The sequence below is a fragment of the Cavia porcellus genome, unplaced genomic scaffold (assembly GCF_034190915.1).
Source record: "Cavia porcellus strain 051 isolate PalLab524CR breed Dunkin Hartley unplaced genomic scaffold, mCavPor4.1 scaffold_1, whole genome shotgun sequence".
Lineage (NCBI taxonomy): Eukaryota > Metazoa > Chordata > Mammalia > Rodentia > Caviidae > Cavia > Cavia porcellus.
This window is the reverse complement of record NW_026947484.1, coordinates 27,190,630-27,212,026: the sequence shown is the minus strand read 5'-3', so window position 1 is coordinate 27,212,026 and position 21,397 is coordinate 27,190,630. Positions and strand designations below refer to the sequence as shown.

Genomic DNA, 21,397 nt, shown 5'->3' with positions numbered 1-21,397 from the left:
AGTTGTCAGGGTTGGCCTGCAAGGATATGGGTGTTCTTTATTTTTTGAGGGGAAAGATAGTTTCAAAATTTTATGGGCTCCTTGGGGCTGGGGATTTAGCTCAGTGACATAAACACCTGCCTCGCAAGCAGGCAGTTGTGAGTTCGATCTCTGGTACCGATAAAAAAAACAATGTATAGGCTCCCTGCCCCCAACTTTATGGTGATCTAATGCACTGGTTAAAAAGCAGCTAACCAGTTCTAAGCTACATTCTCTAGCTAAGTCTAACTTTATTTAGACACTATAAATGGACAAGCTGATTGTTTGAACCAAAATGGGAACATTAACAAACCTCACAGCCCTCTCCTAATAATTTTGCAATCAAGTATATTTTCCTCTCTTCAAAAAAATGGTTGTGACCATTTTGTATGGCTTGTCTGGAAACTTCTATAAACCCTATATTTTAGTAAAATATTTTTTATTATTCTAAAACATAAAATAAAATAAAAAATAGGTAAGTTTGAAGACATGTAAGCTGTCAAATTTCTTTTAAAGGTTACTGGAATTAAATGTCTGAAGACTAATCAATACTCTAAAATAAAGAAGGGCAAGAATCAGATATATTTTGTTAACCAAAGAATAGTTATGATCTTTATTACTCCACAGGTGCTCAGTAAATACTTATTAAACGAGTAAGTGAGATGGATTAGCCATATGTTTGAGTTTTTAAAATAATTTTTAAATTTAGAAATACAAATTCAAGTAATGATTTTTTTCTGCTGAGCATCATACATTAATATAATTCTTTATAGAATGATTAGAACAGTGATCATCCTTGAGAAGTTTTCAAGCTTATTTTATTTATTTATTTATTTTTGGTCTTTTTGAGACAGGGTCTCATTATGCAGTTCTGTCTGGCCTTGAGCTCACTTTGTAGCTCAGGTTGGTCTCAAATTCACAACAATCCTCCTGCCTCAGCCTCCCAAGTGCTGGGATTACAGGCATGAGCCAGCAGGACCAGCTCTCCAGTGTTATTTATAAAAAGTAAGATTTAAATATTCCTGAAACACATTTATGATACTAAATGTATCTCACAATATAAGGTAATTAACTTTTGGAACATACCATTTGAGCTTCAACATATAACAAATGCTTACCTTTCAAAGGGTGCTTGGACTCTCTTAATTACATGGTAAACAAGTATGTCTTCTGCCAACATGTATTTATCAGTTAATGCTGTTATAAGTCTGAGACAACCAATAGGTTCTAGGTAGTTATAGCATTCATTTATTACTGAGTTTAAGTCATCCATATTTTTTGAAGTTTTTATCTGTAACAAAGGAGAAAATATACCTACTTCACCCAATTCTTGTGAATGATATTTACATCTCAAATGACAAAGTACTTCTTACTCAACTTCTGAATACATCACTGTGGACTCAAGGCACATTAAGAAGTATTTTTCTAGAATAAATGCCTGACAATCCAGTTCAACAAATATTGTATACTTCTGATTTCAACACACTTAGAATGTAACATCACTTTGGTACAGGAAGTTACTGATATAAAAGAAATGAAACAGAAAAGTTACATGCACTGAGGAGGTAAGAGAAATGATCTAAAAAGATTTCCTGAACCAGAAAGTAGATCAGGTAAGACTTAAATATTTTAATAAACAATATAAACAAAGAAATCATGCACCAGACACTTTCATAAAGGTTAACTCTTTTATTCTTTTATTTGGAGACACAGGGTCTCGCTATGTAGTTCAGGCTAGCCTTGACTGTCTCTGCTTCCCAAGTGCTGGGTTACACCATAAAGGTTAACTCTTAGTGACATAGAAAGAGAAATTTAAAAATATGAGTCAGGTAATAATCTCTTAATAGAAAAATGAATCAAAACAGTGTGTCAAACTTCCCTGTTCTTCACTTTCAATAATAGTAAGACAATATTCTAAATGATTAGACAATAAGCAGAAGGTATCCAGTTTTTTAGATGACTTTATATCACAACTCTACCTTTAAACTATAGACCAGTTCTATAAAGGTCCAGATAGCATTTCATGTTTTATGAATCACTTAGCTGTTCCAACTGTTGAATTCTGCCACGTATGTAGGACATTGGTATGTGACAAATGGGCATGATTGTGTTCCAATAACACCACTTATACAAAAGATAGCTGGCCAAAGTTTTGAGACCTAATCTTGGTAACAGATTTTAGAGGGCAATATAGGCATCTGCCTTTTTCCAGCCTTTTTCTTTGCTAAAGATGCATAGTTTAAACTGAACCTTACATGTATCCCATTCCCCAACCCCTTTTTAAAATTATTCTGTTGTGTTTATATTTATAATATGCTTGCTACATCATGGTTTGTTCTTTTGTTTCTCCTCTGTATTTCTTCTAAAATGTAAATTTTGATAAAAAAGGAATGGTTATCAGTATTTGTTGATTAAATATATGAACAAACACTAGATAGGAGGTACTGGAGTACATAAACCATGAAAAAGGGTTGAGACAGGGATATAGCTCAGTGGCAAAGCACCTGCCTGGCAAGGTCCTGAATTTGATTCCCAGTACCAAAAAAAAAAAAAAGAAAGAAAGAAAATGTAAAGATCATGAATGCCTTTATAGAGAAAAGCAATTAGAATCCATTTATTCCTGAGAAATAAAGCAATATCGTCAAAATGGAACTTTTGGAAGAGTCATTCTTAATATTAGAATATACTATTTTGTCTAAGCCTACATATACCTTTGGTGGGGGGTGTATCAGGGATCAAACTCACAACTTTCTGCTTACCAGGCAAACACTTGAGCCATTGAGCTAAATCCCTGGCCCCTTAGACATACTTTGAAATTTGGTTCAGATAGAAAGGTCCTCAAAACACAGGCTCATGAATCATTCAGAAAGGTAGTAAGACAAAAGATCTCCAAAGAAAATAGGATACAGAGTAAGACAATACTGAAAAAGGTTAGAGCATTAAGGAAGATAGCAGTAAAAAACAGAAGTACAATATTAAAACATTAGAGAGGAATTCTAAGAAAGTGTTGATTACATTTGTCAGAGAAAAATGAATTAGAAAAGAAAGGACTATAGCTCTGAAGATTTAGATCCCTTGCTAGAAAGTATGAACAAGCCAAGTTAGGAGTCAGATGGTAGGAACAGAAGATTGATTATAGGAAGTTAAGAAATGAATAGAAAATGGAAAATAGAGACAATGAAGTTAACATTTTTTAGCAAAGAGAATAAAGCATTAAAGGGTCAATTTAAAGTATGATTATAGGTTGAGCAGTATTAGGCCAAATAAACAATCACAATATACAACAATTTACACTGTCTTAGTGCCTACTTTGTGGTTTACAAAGTGAAGCTTAACAAGTTTAATATGTTTAAGAACACACAGCTTATAGCATTTACATGAACTGAGTCTCAAATTAATCTCACTTGTAAGCCTACGCTTTTAATCATTAAACTATACTGTTATTAGTTAATGGAGAGCGTATGCGTACCCAAAGTAAAAGGGAAGTTAAGAAAGAATCAGTAACACACAGGCAGTGATACTTATTCCACAGGGGAATATGATAAAGGAGTTTATATACATGACATATGCAGTACAGGTTCACTGTAAGTGCTCAACAAATGTTAACTATTATTCCATGGAAGCATTAAGACTCCACACTTGTTTCCCTAACAAAGAAATTAAATGTGGCCTTTCCATCTGTCTTTCACACTTCCCTACAGGAAAAGGGTAATTACTCTGACCGGTGAGGTATATCCTTTCTTTCCTCAGATCTGCCTGCCTGTAGGAAAATGCATTTTCAACTGTTCTCTAACATCCCAACAAGGAATCTGAGTCATATTGTCTCTGGTAGGGTAGATTAAACCAGTTGTTCATTTTGAACCCAAGTCCCACTTACACTTATCAACATTAAATCTGGCACTCTGATCTCCAGTTATCTGACTTTTACATCTATTTCTTAACTATGTCTGAACTCTGTTAGTAAACATAAATACTGCATGTTGACAACTGCTAAGTACACAACAGGGATTATTCTGTTGCAAATCATTTATATTAACATATCTCTGCAATGCAGTCTACGTTTTAATAAACAGATACATTTCTTACCCTGATTATAATTTGTGCCATGTGAAAGTCTGATACATCATCTAAAATTGGTTGAGTATTTTCTGGTCCATAAACAAGGCAGTTAAACAACGTTTTAGAAAAGAAACCAGGTGAAGGACCACCATGAACCAAAGAAATGGCAAGCATTTTGCCAGCTTCATAGTAAAGATTCTCTTTTATAGCTGTAAATACAGATGAAAACACATCAAATACACTTCTCTTATTATTGCAAGATAACCATCATTTTAAATGAATATATATATATATTAAATAGTAAGCCAAAAGTCTAAGCATACAAATGTAAAATAGCAATCATTAGATGCTATTACTCTACGTACATACCTATATTATATAAAAGCATTTTTTCTGAATATAATCAATTGTAGAAAAAATGAAAATATAGAAAAACTTTAAAAAATCAAAACACCTACAATAACCATTATAAACCCTTTAGTGTATTTGTCTGTGTATAAACATACATAAAATAGTTTAATTTCTGCCTTTTTCCAGTTATCTAATTTTTCCTATACTATTCAAAATTACTCATTTATAACTAAAGAATCCATTAAAATAAACATTAAGATGTATGACAAAGTAAAACCTCCCTATTATTGGTTATCCAGGTTGAGTGACATTTTGATTGTATAATTTACAATCAACATCTACTTTTTTTATATATTTGATTTGATTAGGATAGATTCTTTAAATTGTATTAGTGGGTATGTGCATATTTTTAAGGTTCTTGATGTATACCAAACTTATCCTTCTAAAAGGTACAAACTTATTCCCAACAGTATATGCTATCTTATTGTACTCTCCTGGCTTTACATAGTCTTAAAATTTTTTAAACTGTCATTCAAAATGTTTTAGTAACTTTGGTCAAAAAGATAAAATGTAAATTTTCTTTGTTTTTCTATTAATTGCTTAAATCAACTTATCAGTAAAATTTTTAGTATTCGAAACTGTTATAAAATCTCTTCAATGATGACTTCATTAGTTATATTTTATGGATAAAAAATAACAGATGCTGACAGGATAATTAATAAGTATGTAAAGCAAGTAAAGTAAATGTGTACAAACTTGAATTCAGATTTTGTGACTTAATCAATTCTTTACTGTATCAAAGTTGTCTTCAGTTAACATTATTGCTTATTTTAAAAGGAATTTAAAATTACTGATGATTTTTAAACATATTTAATAAGCTCTTTGCAATACACATATTAATACTTCAGGCAAGCTGAGTAACGTCTAGCAAACAAAGAGAAGAAAACTCCTATGTAATGAAATAAGTTCTCTCCTATATAAGTGTGTATTAAAAAATTCTTAACACATTATATTAAAAATAACTATTGTATTTGAACTAGGAAACTATTTTAATGCAAATATTACGCCAACGCCAAATTTCAAGTATATGACTACAAAAAGGATCCAAATAATTATCTGTCCCATTTGGCCACTGTATTCAAGTGAAATCTAAATAAACATAAAGTTTAAATGAAGTTACCTTTAATTATGAAATCAGGATACTTTATATAAAATATTGAAATTGTTTATATATTTATATATAAATATTTCACTACAAAACCTTTCTGCTCCCCTCTCCTTTCCTCTTTTCTTTTCTTTAATGAGTGCTGCAGGGTGAACTCAGGACCTCATGCATGATAGACAGAGGTAATATCATGAAGCTGTAACTCTGGTCCCAACAAAACTTAGCCTTAAAGATGTCTCTTTTCATTCCCTTTTTCCTGCAATTTTATCAGTAGTTTATTAAGGTAAGTTATATATTTACACTACAGTGAATGAACATTAATTCTAATTTTATTTCTATATATACAATATTCAGCACGCATACAAAAAAAGTGATTACCTTGAGAATTCAGAGATAAGTTCTTTGACAAGGAACCTTCAAACACTGGAGAGTTCTCAAGATGTTCCATTAAGAGACTCAGAAATTCTTGCTTTGATCCTGGATGTTCTCTTCCAAAATTATCACTCTCAATAAATACTACTTCAATTATGTATGAAGGATTGAAGTTTTGATTTCTAAATTCATCTAAGGCACTGTTCCAGATATCGGCTTTCTTGATACATAATCTTTTAGATTTTTTCTTAATTTGAAATCCTAACTCTATCAATATTGTTGAAATATCTCTTTTAAACTTGCTGCCTTGCCTACAAAACATGAATTTTAACACAGATTTACTTTAAAGTATGTTATGTGGAACAACAATTACATAGACAACAAAAAAGAAGAGAAAGTTGAAAAGGAAATTCTTTCCCAGCTCATACCTGAAAGCTCATACCTGGAACTGAAAACAGTTATTGGTTAACGTTAGGTTTTAAATTCTTGATTTCTCACCCCAAACTTCTATTAAAATCAACTACAGTAGGCCATTTACATGAAGGTTGATGGATGATGCTCTCAAATTTGATCAATTTAAGGACTAAAGATTTAATAGTGAGAAGTTCAAACTCTTACTTCCCGACCACTGGCTAAAGAACTGGTTTAAAAGAATCTTATTTCATTAATAAAAGCAAATGTAACCTTTGCATATATGAGAAAACTGTGAGACTGCACAATGTATTTGAAATCAAAAAATTATAATTAACAAAGGATTATAATGAAGAATTCACAATCTCTTGAAGGTTACTTTTGGTCTAGACCAGTGATTCTCAAAACATGGCCCAGATCACCAGCAGCAGCAGTAGCAGCTACACAGCTACAACAACCAGAAACTCTACGTCAACAATTAGGTGTATTATTTTCTTGCTGGCCCTGGGAACTGAACCAAAAACTTGCACTTACGAGGCAGGAACTGTGCTTCAGAGCTATGTGCCCAGCCCTTATCAGGCGGATTTTATGGCCTAGTTCAAATCACTCTGTGTGTCATCTTCTGGTCATAATTTGAGTTAATTTACTCAATAATCATGGATTATATTTCTATAGCAAATACAATTTTTTTCACTTCCTAAGACATTGCAATGGTCAATTGTAATCCAGGATTTGCTTTTCCTTTTTTCACAGAATGCCCATTTTTGCTAGCCTACTTCAAAGAAAAATCAAAGTTAACCTTTTTATATTGATTCATTGCTCCTCCCTATATCAATAGGAACAACAATGTTATTCTCCCTGAATATCATTACTTATTAAAGCAGGGTCAAGGAGTCAAACTTCTTTGGAACAATGTTTGGAAATTTAAATACTAAAATTATTTAAATATAATAGGAATTTTATAGAAAAAGTACTGCAACAAATAATTACAGATAGATTTTCCAGTTGGATTAACCAAAGTGGCATCTCTCCCACTGGTCCTAGAAAACAAGGCCCTCTTTAATGGCGCTTACTATTGAAAGATGAATTCTCAGGAGTATTTTTAAGTTCGTAAGGTGTTTCACCTCCACAGCTAAAAAGATGCCATTAATGTTATAAAAAGTGTATTCTTCAGATGCTACTCGAGCATTGAGTTTTTTCAACTAATTTCAAAGTGAAAAATGTTTTTAACTTATAGCAAGTTTCTCTATGGAGCTTTCTTCATATCTTCTGTATACTCACACTGGAAATACTGATATTGTAGTTTCTTGTAGTGTCTTCAAAACTGAATTAATTAGCAGTGAAATCTTAAACGTAAGATGATTATTTTTCATGAGGGGTTACAGTAATATAATTAGGCCCTCAATAAATATATCTTCCTAAATTACCTAGATCATATTCAGCACTGTAAGCATGTTGCCACTAAGAGAACACTATGGCCACTAGGTTTCTGTGTTATTCTTTTGTTCTTGCATTTTATAAATATAATGCACCTATTTAAAATGCCAATTATCAGAATGTGAGTAGAAAAGATTCATTACTGAACCACGTGTATTTTAAACTTAAAAACTCAACCCCTATCATATATTACCTCAGCACTAATTCATATTGTTGAGCAATAAATTGTTAAAGGCCAGCAAGTTCATGTTACTTGCCTTTTTTATACTTTACTATGCATTTAGTTCCAAAGAAAGATCTTTTGATTTATCAAGCTTACCAGTAAAGCCTCTACCAGAATTTTGTGACTGTGAATATTAGAGATGATTTTTGAGTTGAATTTGTACTTTTCAGGGGACTTAAACATAGGAGAGGCTGGCTTGGTAGCTATGCCATATAACATCCTGATTGCTAAATAAATCTGCTTCTACCTTCCCAGGGTCCTGTTTACTTTTCCCTGAACTTTTACTACATTTGCAGTATACAAATGTTTATGTTCCTTGTGTGAAGTTAATACACATTTAATTCCTATTTTTATCCTTTTCCTCTGCTCCACCCATTCTCTCCATCTCTCTCTCTTTTTTTTTTGTCTTTTTCCTTTTTTTATCGGTACCAGGGATCAAACTCACAACTGCCTGCTTGCAAGGCAGGTACTTATGCCGCTGAGCTAAATCCCCCATCTCTTAATCCAGTACAGCAAGAGCTATCTCCCTGCTTTCTTTTATAAAATCTGCTCTTTGTAATTTGTTTTGTAAGAAAAAAACCACAGGATATTTAAATTTGTGTCTGATTTATTTCACTGAATACTATGGTCTCAAGGCACACCCATTTTCCATAGATGACTAAAGTTTATCTTTTATATAGCACAGTAGTATTCCACTATATGTACATACCACATTTTCTTTATCCATTCATCTGTTGATGGATATACAGGTCATTTCCAAGTCTTAGCTATTTTGAATTGTGCTGCTATAAACATGGTATACACACATCTTCCTCTTTTAGGAAGTTATCTAGAAAGGGAACAGCTGTGTCAAGTGAATGTTTTAGTTTTCTGAGTAGATATATTGATTCCTATAGCGGTTATACTAGTTTGTATTCCCACCAACATATAGAAGGGGTTCCTTTGTTCCCACAGCTTCACTAACATGTTACTTGATTTCTTGATAATGGCCATATTTTCTGGGGTTAAAGAATCTTAGTGTTGCTTTAATTTGCATTTCTCTAGTGACCAGCAATGTTGAGCATTTCTACATGTGTTTATTAGCCATTTGTACTTCTTTGAAGTGTCATATTCAATATTCACTTGCTCATTTAGTTTTTTGATTGGGTCTTTTGCAGGGTCTAAATTTTTGGAGATTGTATATATTGTAGATACAAGTTCTCTGAGAAATAGCTGGTTAAAAAAAAAAATTTCCCATCTTGTAAGTTCTCTTCTGATTCCATTGGTTGGTTGCTTTTTTTGTTTTGTTTCTGCTGTCCAGAAGCTTTTTAATTTGATATGATCTTATTGTCAGCACTTATTTCCTGTGCAACTGGGGTTCTGTTCAGAAAGTCCTTGTCTATACCTAAACTTATGAACATTTTTCCCAGCTTCTTGCAGGGGTATTTTAATACAATTATACTCACTTTGTTTCTAAAAACATTTCTAAATGACGAATCAGTTTTATGTGAAAGAGAGATAACCTAGAAAAACAATGTGCCAGAGATAGCATGCATTGCTTTGTTTATCCAGTCGTTTCTGCAACAGGTATTTATTGATCACTTGGTCTTATTTTTAACCCATATTGAGTTCATTTAATTAGAACTACTTTGAGATGTGGTCATTTTTATAACCCTCATCCTAAAGATGTGATAAAAAGTTTTTAAGTAACTTGCCAAAGATCATACTTATAATTAGAAAGTGATAAGTACAGTCTATAAACCAAGTATCTTGCAAGTTCTATGTCTTCAGTCTTGAGCAGAAAGGCTAGGAAAATAAAGGTCTTATGTTATAAAATAAACCCAGTATTTAAGTCAGTATTTGTGTCACAAAAGCCAATCTTTTATCTGTCTAGTCATATTTTATTTGGACCACTGTCATCTACTCCCCCTCCCTGATGCCAAGCTGACATGTTTCTGGTTACCAATAGTTTTTCATACCTTACACCCTACCTGAAATTTTTCTGTAGATTATTTTCACCATCTTAGCTTTAAAATTTTTTAAAAAATATTGTTTTAAATACAAACCCACACAATCTTGCCCCCACATTAGCCTGAAGCACCTAATCTACCTTTATGTTTTTTAATTAATTAGTATCTCTAGAGAAAAGATATTTCAAGTACTAACATGGAATTAACTAGCATGAATTTTAAACAAACTTGTTTCCTTTGTACCTCTGAACAATGTGATTTTTCATTTTATATCTTTTACACTTCAGGAAAATGACGTATTCATCCACGTAGCTTCTTACAGGTAACACAGGTAGCACTAAGCTGTGTTCCCAACCCACACTGGTACCTTTTCTTCTCTTTTTTCTGGTGTTAGGGACGCAACCCAGGGCTTCCTGAATACTACCACGGAGTGACACTCTCAGCCCTCACTCATACCAATGCTTATGTACTAAAACTGTATTTTACCCTAGAGTATCCCACCTCAGAGTCATGTTCTGTCACTATTGTGACAAATTACTTAAATTCTGCTGTGGTTCTTTTTCTGCAAAAGTAAATGCTGCATACGGTGGCTGCAGGTGGCGAGGTAGGGTATGTTAGCTTTGTGTTAACAATGATGACTATTTCCCTCATGGGCATGTTGTATATAGGGATGGCCCTAGGAATAAATCTGCATCTTTGTTCAGAAATCACTGAAGCAAGTCACATGTTTTGAAAAACAAGTGTCTTAATTACCCAGTTAGTTACCTAAATAAGACCTGCAAGACACAATCAATTCATCAGTTCTAAGAAAGGCAAGCCATGCTGGCTCCGGGACTTCTTTTGCTGCCTTCAGAGTTAACCACAGCCAGGGGTCTCGGCTCAGCTCATGTCAATGCCCTTCTCTCTGTAGATTCTGCTCTCTGTATCAGTGAAGACTAAGTAGGTAGTTAAGGGGATAAACCCCGCGAACAGCAGTAACACTTTGGCCTCATTAGCTCTTCCTTGAACCACCCTCATGAATGACTGTCATGAGAGAAAGGGTGGAAGAAACTACAAGACAACTCCATGTAGCAGTCAGTAACGTGTTTTAAACTTCAGTCTCAGATCATCCCTATACCATCAAGAAGACACCCTTCTTATGTTTCCAGTACTACATGAATGAATTAAGGAATGGGGAGAAACATCTCAAAGTATGAATAATCAAAAGAGCTATGTTACAGATACTTCTTGAACCTTGTTTTTAAATGTTTTGTATGTCCTCCAAATATATAAACCTGTTTATTTTTTATAGAAAGTCATAACAGAACATGATTAGTACATAACCATGTAAGAACATTCACATTTGTACAATCAACAAATTCTTATGTTAGAAATAGTTTGAGTGTTAATTATAGGAGGACTTTCACAGGATCATTTTTAGAACAGTCCGCTTTGATAACACACTCAAGACAAGGTTGCCAGTAGAATTCTTTTAGACAAGCATTTTTATCAAACTGTTTTGAAAGATGATTTACAGTCTCCTTTTCATGGTATTTTATCTGGGAAAACATGATAAATGTGGCCCTCTTGTAGTGTATCACATTCCAGATATTTTGTTATTGCGATTTGAAAAGTAAAACAAGATACCATCAATCACGCAGTCAGGCACCTGCCCATTGAATAAACAGAGAAGTTCCTAATTCACATTTTTGTTCCATCAAGAGAGGATCAAAGAATTCTGTGGTGATTTTGTTTGCTTACAAGGAACAGCTGGTTGGTGAGCACAGCCCTAACATTATGAATACAATTCTAGCTAAACAAGCAATTTTAACTTATGCTTTATCTAAACCTCCAACTTTGGTACACTTTGTTTCAAAGAGTGCAAATAGGGAACCAAGGAAAACCCAAGCTGATAGCCGCAATTGTCAGTCCTCTACATGCCAGGATACAACTGTCCAGCACCAGCATGGGAAGGAAGTCCTTGCAGTTGTAGATACCCAGGAAGTTGGTAACACAAGTCTTCCACAAGTTGGCCCAATAGGTGGTGGTGGTGATGACCGTGCCGTCGATGGTAGACACCTTCCAATAGTAGGTGTGCAGTACAGAGGACACCAGTACACAGCCAGATTGAGACCATGAAGGTGATGATCTCCGAGGCCACGAAAGCCATGCTGCCAGCTGCAGCCACCTTGTGCTGGTGCTTGCACTCCCACTTGCAGCCGGACCCCCAAAAGTGGCATTTTAAAACTGTAATTCCTTACAGTTTGACAAGTAATATTCTACCTACCTGAAAAATGAAGTATCCAAATACTTTCAGAAAAATTCTCTTTTATATCCTCCAAGTTCTTAAATTTGAAACATGACAGTACTTCTTCAAGCTTAGATATTAATATTATTTTTCTATTTTTTTTCCTATTGGGCAAAGCAAGGCTCTAAAAGCTTTTGTGCAAAGTTGTATACACTTAAAAATCGTAACTACAATTTAACAAATACCTGATATACTATAAAAGTGTAAATTCAGTCATATTTGAATATTTAAGAAAGATTTAAAAAGTTACTTATTTTGCTATTTTGTGGAATAGTTAAGAATATGTTAATATTTAACAAGTATGCCTTAAATTTTCTAAAGGGAAAAGCTGACATTTAGATTTCTGACACTGACAGTGAATATATAAGCAAACAATGATTGTAATACCAAAAAATAACCCATCTCTATATTAAACAGGACTTCTTTCACTTTTCAAAGTGACACAGTATGCTTGATATTTCATCTTCCTATCTTAATCTACAATCAGACATTTTAAACAAATGTTTTTCAAACTATCTTGAAAATGATCTATAACTCACATACTTTGTGATGTTATGCAATGAAGTGATTAAGAGTTCACATCTATTCTTCCTATGTGCAATACAATCTGATAATTTACATTCTAGTCTATTCCACTTTGATTTTTTAAAAAATGGTTGCATTGATTTCATGATCAAATACTGAACTCTATTAATACTTCTAGATTACTTATGATCAGCTAATGGCCTACATGGACAAGGAATTTTCTGTCATAACGTTCTCCAAATAGATTTTTGCATGTTAAATTTAAAATACACACCTTAGTAGATCTTTACTCTGAGCTCCAGGTGATTGTCTGGGTAACTTAGGTGATGATTCTTCCAACAAACAATCAGTAATTGCCACATTTTTAGAGTTAGATAATGAGTGTTTTTTTGCTTTTCGGAAATCTACAGATTTAAATCTAAATGTTAGCATTACAGAGATACAGGTAAAAAACTTTATTAAATTAAAAAAAAACCCACTCAAAATTATAAACTATTACCTGAATTGTAGATAATACTTCTACATTCTGAACACTCCCAATTTTGCTCCCAAGATCGTAGTGAAGAACAGGCTAAATGTGTTCCACTAGAACCACAACACTGACAGCGCTTTATTTCCCATTTGCTGAGGATAAAAGAAAAGTAGATGCTTATGTTTGATATTAAATTAATTCCAATTACCTATGCGACCATAGGCCAGATCCTCAAAATCAACCCTTTTACCACAGGGCAAACAGATTATCTGCTAAAATCCTGCATTACTTTTTTCTGAAGTATTTTTTCTATTTATTATGTGTGTAAACTTGTATTTGGAGATGGCTATGCTCACAAAGAGATTACTGTGTCAATGTGTCTGATATGGAATAAGTACTCAGTAAATTTCAAGGTAAAGTAATACTTTCTAGAATAAGCTTGCTCAGTCACTTCAGGTGTTGTGTGTGACCACCAGGTCCAGATTTCCCACCTGTGTTATACTCATTCTCTCTCATTTACCTGTCTCTGGTGTGTGACATGTGGCAGTTTATGTTCCTATCTTCTGTGTGGATATGGATATAGGTTGTGTTAGGAGGCTCCTCATTCTTTACAGGGTATATCATTTTCTTTGTATAAAAATGGAAACAGCTCCTAAGTAAATGAAAATGTGAGTGACAAGAGAGGTAGGTAGATAATCCCCTGTTCTTTAGGGCCTAGTTCTTACTCTTTAAAGGGAAAGTTTAATCCTTACAATTTTGTTACTCTTATTATTCTGAAGAGAAAACCAAAGCTGAGTGGGATATATTTCTTGTTTACTAAGCTCACACTGAGTAAACCCTACAGTGAGGTTTTCAATCCAGGTTTACCTGGCTTGAGGCCCATGTCCCTAATTGCTACACTCTGCTCCCTTTTACCAATACTGACTTTACTGGGATGAGAGGGAATAAAATTACAAACAAGTGTTCGGACAGCAGTTATCTGTGTCTCAGAAGAAAGAGCAAAAGTGATAGCAATCCCAAAAATAACTGGCAAAGAGAAGTTTTGTAGATACTGATCTGGTGATCAACAATACACAAGCCATATAAAGAACAACCTACATTTAATTTAGGAAATATCAACTGTAGTGAATGTGTTGTTTCTTAAAACTGTATATATACACTATTTCAGATGTGCTTTACAGTAAAACTCTACAGGAAGTACTCGTAAATGTTGAAAAAAAAACAATCAGGGTCACCAGGTAACAATACATTGACCCTTTCAACATTATCTCTGTCCTTAAAAGCTATTTGGTTTAATAACATTAAATTTAAGTAATGATTATATAGTAAGAAGCACACATGAAGGATATCTGTAGAAAGAGCTACTCGAGGGAAATTTCCCAAAACTGCCAAGACCTTAGCTAATTCTTTAAAATTAGTAGTAGCTGATCCAGTCAAATCACTTTCAAAGAAAAACATGACTCCCAATAGTCTGCTCTGCACTCTTAAGTTTACTATGTTAATGAACATTACATATTAGGAATAACAACTTGCTCAAATTTTCTACATCAGTTCCAGCAAAATTGATCTGCTCCTTTTTCTTACTTCTTAAATGAAGACTCGATTCCTAATGTAATATACTATACCTAAAAGGTACAAGATAACAACTATATATTCACATTACAACATAATAAACAATAAATTTCCAATACCAAACCTTTTTTACTGCTCCAAAAGAAACAATGGTGAGTTAATCTAGTTAAATTATCTCCCACTGCAGTGTTGTCCAGCAGAAAGTACAAGGCCAATATATACATAACAAAAAATCTTCTAATACTTTCATTTTAAAATGTAGAAAGAACAGGTGAAATTATTCTAAATATATTTTATTTCCAATATGTGCTACTTTGTTCACTATGTAAACAATATAAAAAATTAACAAGCTATTTTAAGTTTTTTCCCCATAGATTATGGGTTGATTGGTGCCTACCTCCCAAATTCATGTTGAGGTAAATCTTAACACCTAGAATGTGACTCAGAATATAACTGTACCTGGAGAAAATGCCTAAAGTGGTAATCAGAATAAAATGGCATCATATGTGATCAGTAATCTTTATTAAACACACACACACACACACACACACACACACACACACACACACACACACCACAAATACAGAGGGACAACCACAAGAAGATACAGCTAGAGGGCAGCATTGTCATCTTGTTCTGACATTTCTAACCCCCAAATTATAAGAAAACAAATTTGTTTAAACGACTTATTCTATGGTATTTTGTTAAAATTTTTGTTGATCTTAGTCACTGGTGTGTTTTTCAGCACCCTCCCAATTTGGAATAACCATATTTTAAAGGGTTAGTAACCAAATGTGGCTATGCCTACCATTTTAAGAAACTAGCTCTAGAAAACAGACCTTCATGAAAATATATGACACTCACAGATTACAACTCTAGTAACTAGAAAAATTTCTTTCTACACATATGTAAATGAAAGATTAACAAATATACTTTATCTTTTCAAATTAAAACTTCAAATATCCTAAAAGCAAAACTATGTTTGTTATGTTCCGAGTTCAAAGCTTAAATAAGCACAACTCAACATTCACAAATACCTGTCAGGTCCATTATAGTCTCGCCCTTCTTTGCAACGACATCTTCGTACATCACAATGTTCATAAGGCTCTAAAAGCTCTTGATAAGCATTTTCCTCTAATTCCCAAGATGCATCTCTATAAGTAAAACAAGAAATGAAATATGCTTTGAATTATATTACATAAAAGGATTAGTAAAGAATCTAAAAACAAAAACCTTTCACATATTTAAGAACAAGTAAATTTCATCCTTTTTAGTATATTCTCTTTGTCCAATACATACTTTAGAACAAGGATAAAAACTTTGCTTTAAGATAGTCTCCTTAATATAAACTCTAGTATGTCATTTTATACTACAGTCAATTGGTCTCATAGTAAAATTTCAAATGCTAAATGAAAAATGAAGCAAATTTTCTAAAATTTATATTTTTCTAACTTTTCATTCCTAATTTTTAATTTCAAATTTAGTATCATTACTTCTGGATTCCTCACCTTGAAGTATTAAGAAAATTTTTCTCATTCATTTTAAATCCATCTTGATTCCCCTAATTTATAAATATCACTTTAAAGATGATTACAGTTACATATAAATGAATCAAAATTGAACACCACAGAGGTACTTAAGAGACTCTATCAATGATGGCAAATCTTTTAGTGCTTTCAATGATACCAAACAGCCCTCTGTAGCATGCATGCCATAGGTTCACCAACACTGTTCCATCTAAATCAATGAACGAGATATTTATTCCTTGTGCTTGCCAGGCAGGCACTTATGCCACTGAGCTGTATCCCCAGTCTGAATGAGACATTTATATTACACTCCCTGCTTTCTGTGAACTAGTTATTTAGGAAGAAGGCTTTACATTTCAATATTTGCAATGCTTAAATGTCCACTGATAACTTAAGAAGGCATAAATGATTATTTCTACTGTTATTAAATCTTGTATTTGAAGTGTCTTTTTTCTGAAATGCTAAATATTACTCACTTTTCAGGAATATGAATTCCCATTCTCAACATCTCTTTCTGAAAGATGTCACTATTATTGCATATTGTACACCTAAAGAAAAATACTCCTGCATTTATTGCTTGAACCTACAGTGAAAAATGGAAAATCTATTGTTAACAACTTAAATCTGTCATCAGCTTATGAATTATATAACTAACAGAACATGTGCTATTTTTTACTTTATATGTTATGAAACTATTTTCTACACCCATGGTTCTCAAATATTATAAACCAAGTTACTCCACTGCTAACATCCAGAAAGCTTTTTATTCCACAGTAAAAAAACAAAAACTAAAAAAACCTAACAATTAGACAACTATCTGCTTTACAACTATCATACCTAATTCCTCAGCCTCTGATATCGCATGTTATTTTACTTCTTAAATATGTTATTTTCCATACTATATGAAAAAACAGTGAAAATCGGTAGTTAATTCATCAAGAAAAAATACTTTGTTGTTAAAATCATTTCTGGCTGTTATTAATTTGACTTTTCTTCCCCCCCAAAAAGAAATACAAAACCTGCTATCAATGGTACAATAAATACAAAGAAAGAAGCTGCAGGCAGAGGTTACTCAGAAAGAAACAAGACACTAAAATCTTACTAGAAAAAGTACCCAGTCTCAAAACAAAACAATACAAAAGAACTAGTAGGACAGATTCATTTAAAAATATTTTAGTCCTGTTATGGCTACATGTTCCCCCAAAACCTTAAATGGTTATAGGTGGTCTTTTCAGAGGTAGCTAAGATCTAAGGTTTGTGCTGCTGGGATTGAGTCATGGTGCGATGCTAGGATTAAGGGTCTGAGTATTATCCAAGAGTAGCCTGGGTAAAATAGAAGGTACAGAAAGAACCGTGGTCATGGCTTGTTGCTTGCTACCTGAATGTTTTTGCTGCCATCTGCCTGACACAAACTGTTTCTCCTCTGAGATGCCCCTCTGCCTTGGAGCTAACTGGTTATGGATTGAAACCTCTACCAACTGTGAGCTGAAATAAACCTTTCCTCTAACTTTGGGTGTCAAATATTTTGCCTCAGCAACAAGAGAACTAAGACAAATCCCTAATATAGACATGCTATCTAACAGAAACATCAAGTGATTTAGACTCAATTCCATGGAATTCTACTGAGTAGGCAATATAATTACTGCAATATTATGAAACAATGTTTTTTTTAAAGTAAATACAGTGAAGAAAGAAGGAAAAGTTCCTATTCTATAATGACAAAAATTTCAGAAGGATACTGAGGCCAAAGCTAAGCTTGGAAGGAAAAAATAGAGGCTTGCTAGAAAAATGAAGACAAAAGACCTACTAAAGAATGCATATTGTAGACTCCACAGCTAGAAAGCAAAACATGGAATTAGGCAACTGCAATTAGTGACATGTGTAAGGTGGCCAAAATGAAGTAAACAATGAAGTCAGACAAGTAAACCAAAATCAGAAAAAAGGCAGCATGAAAAAAATTTTAAAAAGAGGATTTCTAGCTCAGACAGTTGGTAATTGGTACACATACATCTCAACACATGTGCTCATCCATACATACACATACAACATATGGGATGGAAGAAATAAAAGTTACTGAAATCTCTGACACTAAAGGAGCTTTTAGCAACTGCAGACAGATGTTGAGATGTTACTAAATATAAGAAACGGTGTAAGGGAGTATTCTGGTATAGCACAAAAAAAAAACAAAACAAAACAAAACAAAAAAAAAAAACCAGCCTAGGATACAAGAAGACAGCAACAAGATCAGAGCAACAATGGAGAAATCTAAATGGACAAGATTAGTAACAAATCTTTAGATACAGAGTGAAAAAATCTTAACATAATTCCTTTGTTTCTAATTTCTAGTCTTTTTTCACCAGGAAATAAAAGACATTTGTTTAACCACCTATAGTAGCTACCTGGACTGGGCAGACTATGAATAATATTTCAGTTAGATTGCACTAGAGTAGAAAAGCTTCTTGAAGACTCTATTAAAAAAGTAACTCAGAAAGTAGCCCTCTCACAGTTTGCACTAATGAAATAATTTGCTTACTGACACTTTATCACAAACAAGAGTTTATGTTGCTATGATTCTACATTAGTTTGCATAAAGTAACAATTCTTTTTTTAAACTAGGGAGTCCATCAAGAGCCTATCAACTGGGACAGATCCCCAGCCCTTTTTTATAACATTATTTGAGACAGGTTCTCCCTAAATTGCCTAGGTTGGCCTTAAACTTGCAATATTCTAGGCTGCGCCTCCCAAGCATCTGGGATTACAGGAATGTGCCTTCATACCTGCCAGCCTTACCATTTCATCAGAAATACATTTCTAATTTGTAACAATTAAAACAGTATTATCAGTGTTCACCAAAAAATTCCTAACATATAAAATTAGCAAATCTTACTTGTCCCGAGAAGTAATATTTTGCCACAAAATTAACAAGATGATACACTTGGGAGCAATTACATTCATTCAAATATAAATTCTTAAATTAAGAAATTACTTTTTAAAGAGTCTCATCTAATGGGAACTTCTTCCTCAATAGGTAAGGATAACACTTCATGATGTTTATTAAATGTACTCTTAGGTCCATTATTTATATATTTCTCTGTAAGAATTAACAGAATTTCTAATATTCTCCCTATAAAATAGGCTCCTATTTTCACTTTTATCTGAATAATCATAAATATAAAAGTTCAAGGTTCATACAAGAGTAATCAAAATCTAAACTTTAAACAGTATTAACAGAAGTATATTCTTAGTCTAATAGGTACTGCTTTCATACATGCATATTACATATTTGATATTAATATTTGATATTATTAAGAGTTGGCATTTTTAAAAGATAGTCAAGAATTTTCAATCAAAGAAATAGTAAATTCTGTTTAATGTGTGTGGGTTTTTTAAATTCTCTTTTTCAGTGCGGGGACTGAATCTATGTCATCAAGCAAATACTCACCACTGAGATCCCCAGCCCCAGTTGTGTGTTTTACAATATTCTACAAGAAAACTGGTCACCAGGTTTGATACACAAAAGGTCTTAAAGAACCAATACTTTTCATACTTTTTGACAGTCAGCTCCCTGTCAAGCAGTTATGATAAATTTTTTGTGAAATTATGAAAAAAAGATTTCTTAATATCAAGCTTACTATCACTTCCTTCTATCTAGCTTAAATATATAAATAGAATTTAGAATTACAATCAGTATGTTATTCATTGTGAAATACAAAATTCTCAGGTTAAAACAAAATTTTATAAGCATAAATATACACTTAAGGTAGCACACATAATATTAAAATCCTAATTGTAAACTTGAATCAGGTAACTTTTACTGTAAAATATGCTACTAATTGAATGCTCTATATACAGTTTTAACATAAGAGCTAATGTATATGCCAACACCAATTTAAAGTTCAAATCAACAAGCAATATATTTTTTAATCAAAGCTTACAAAATATACCTTACCTGTACACAGTCTCTATGAAACCAAGCATTCTTACAACAAGGACTTCGTAATACGCTATAAGTAGGAACAGGTACTATAAATTCCAAACAAATGGTACATGGTATAGAGTCTCTGTAATTATTAGTTGTAATAATCTGAACAGGACGATGTTTCCAACAAAATGACCTAAAAATGTAAAAAAATTTAAGAACAGTATCTAATAAATTATAAAATATAATTAGGCTAGCATTGTAATTGACATATTTAAGAGAAAATTCATTTGTGTCTTTTCTTATAATGTACAACAGATTACAGCCTTGGCAGTAGAAATTACCTTGTGATCAAGGATAACCCGCCCTTCAAAATGAAAACATTTAGGTAGTTAAGACCTCCAACAGAATTTCAGCAACTAATACCGAATATCCTCTGTAATAATATTAGCAATGGAGTATATATATTTAGTTTTCAACAACTGAATATACACTATTGTATTCTACTTTGTATAAAGTTAAAAGAGCCAACAATTTATACTTAAAGAATCTTTTAACCATATAAACATGTCATACAAATAGTACTATATTCCTAATCCATTTTATTTTCTTCTGCATTTTTTTATATTTATTTTATTCATTTAGCACATATTTACTTTAGTATTGTGGTAAAAGCAATTAACATCTATCCTCTTAATTTTCACATCTTTTTTACTAATCCACATTATACAGATTAATGAGTTTCATCTTGGCTGGTTCATATATGCACATAACATACTGCGATCATTTTCACCCTCATCACACTCCTTGCCCCTCCACCAAGTTTTACATTTCTGGAGAGGGTTTCAATGTGTGTAACATAGCATGGCTGTATTCATACATGCCTCTTATTCCCTTTGTCTCCTCTAATAATAATCTCTTTTCTATTTCATCATTTCTTTTTTAAGATCTCAAATATTAGGGACAACAAGTGATATTTGACTAAGTCTGGCTTAATTAGCTTAATATAATTATCTTGAGATCTATCCATTTTTATGCAAATGACAAAACTCTGTTCTTTATGGCTAAATAATACTGCACACTTTCTTTATTCATTCATCCATGATGGGTA

General features: G+C 32.9%; 1 protein-coding gene and 1 pseudogene across 3 annotated transcripts in view; both read right to left on the bottom strand.

Moving 5' to 3' along the window:
* Positions 1–21,397, bottom strand: part of G2e3 (G2/M-phase specific E3 ubiquitin protein ligase) — a 58,944-nt gene that overhangs the window by 11,864 nt on the left and 25,683 nt on the right. For all 3 annotated transcript variants that reach the window (XM_063246419.1, XM_005001382.4, XM_063246417.1), the window contains exons 6-13: positions 20,317–20,482; positions 16,844–16,950; positions 15,879–15,995; positions 13,297–13,421; positions 13,072–13,201; positions 5,972–6,276; positions 4,105–4,286; positions 1,137–1,309 (exon numbers count right to left, since the gene is read on the bottom strand). In XM_063246419.1, coding sequence (XP_063102489.1) covers positions 1,137–1,309; positions 4,105–4,286; positions 5,972–6,276; positions 13,072–13,201; positions 13,297–13,421; positions 15,879–15,995; positions 16,844–16,950; positions 20,317–20,482 — 1,305 coding nt within the window. The remainder of the gene's footprint in view (positions 1–1,136; positions 1,310–4,104; positions 4,287–5,971; positions 6,277–13,071; positions 13,202–13,296; positions 13,422–15,878; positions 15,996–16,843; positions 16,951–20,316; positions 20,483–21,397) is intronic.
* LOC101787137 (claudin-10-like) lies at positions 9,166–12,245 on the bottom strand (annotated as a pseudogene).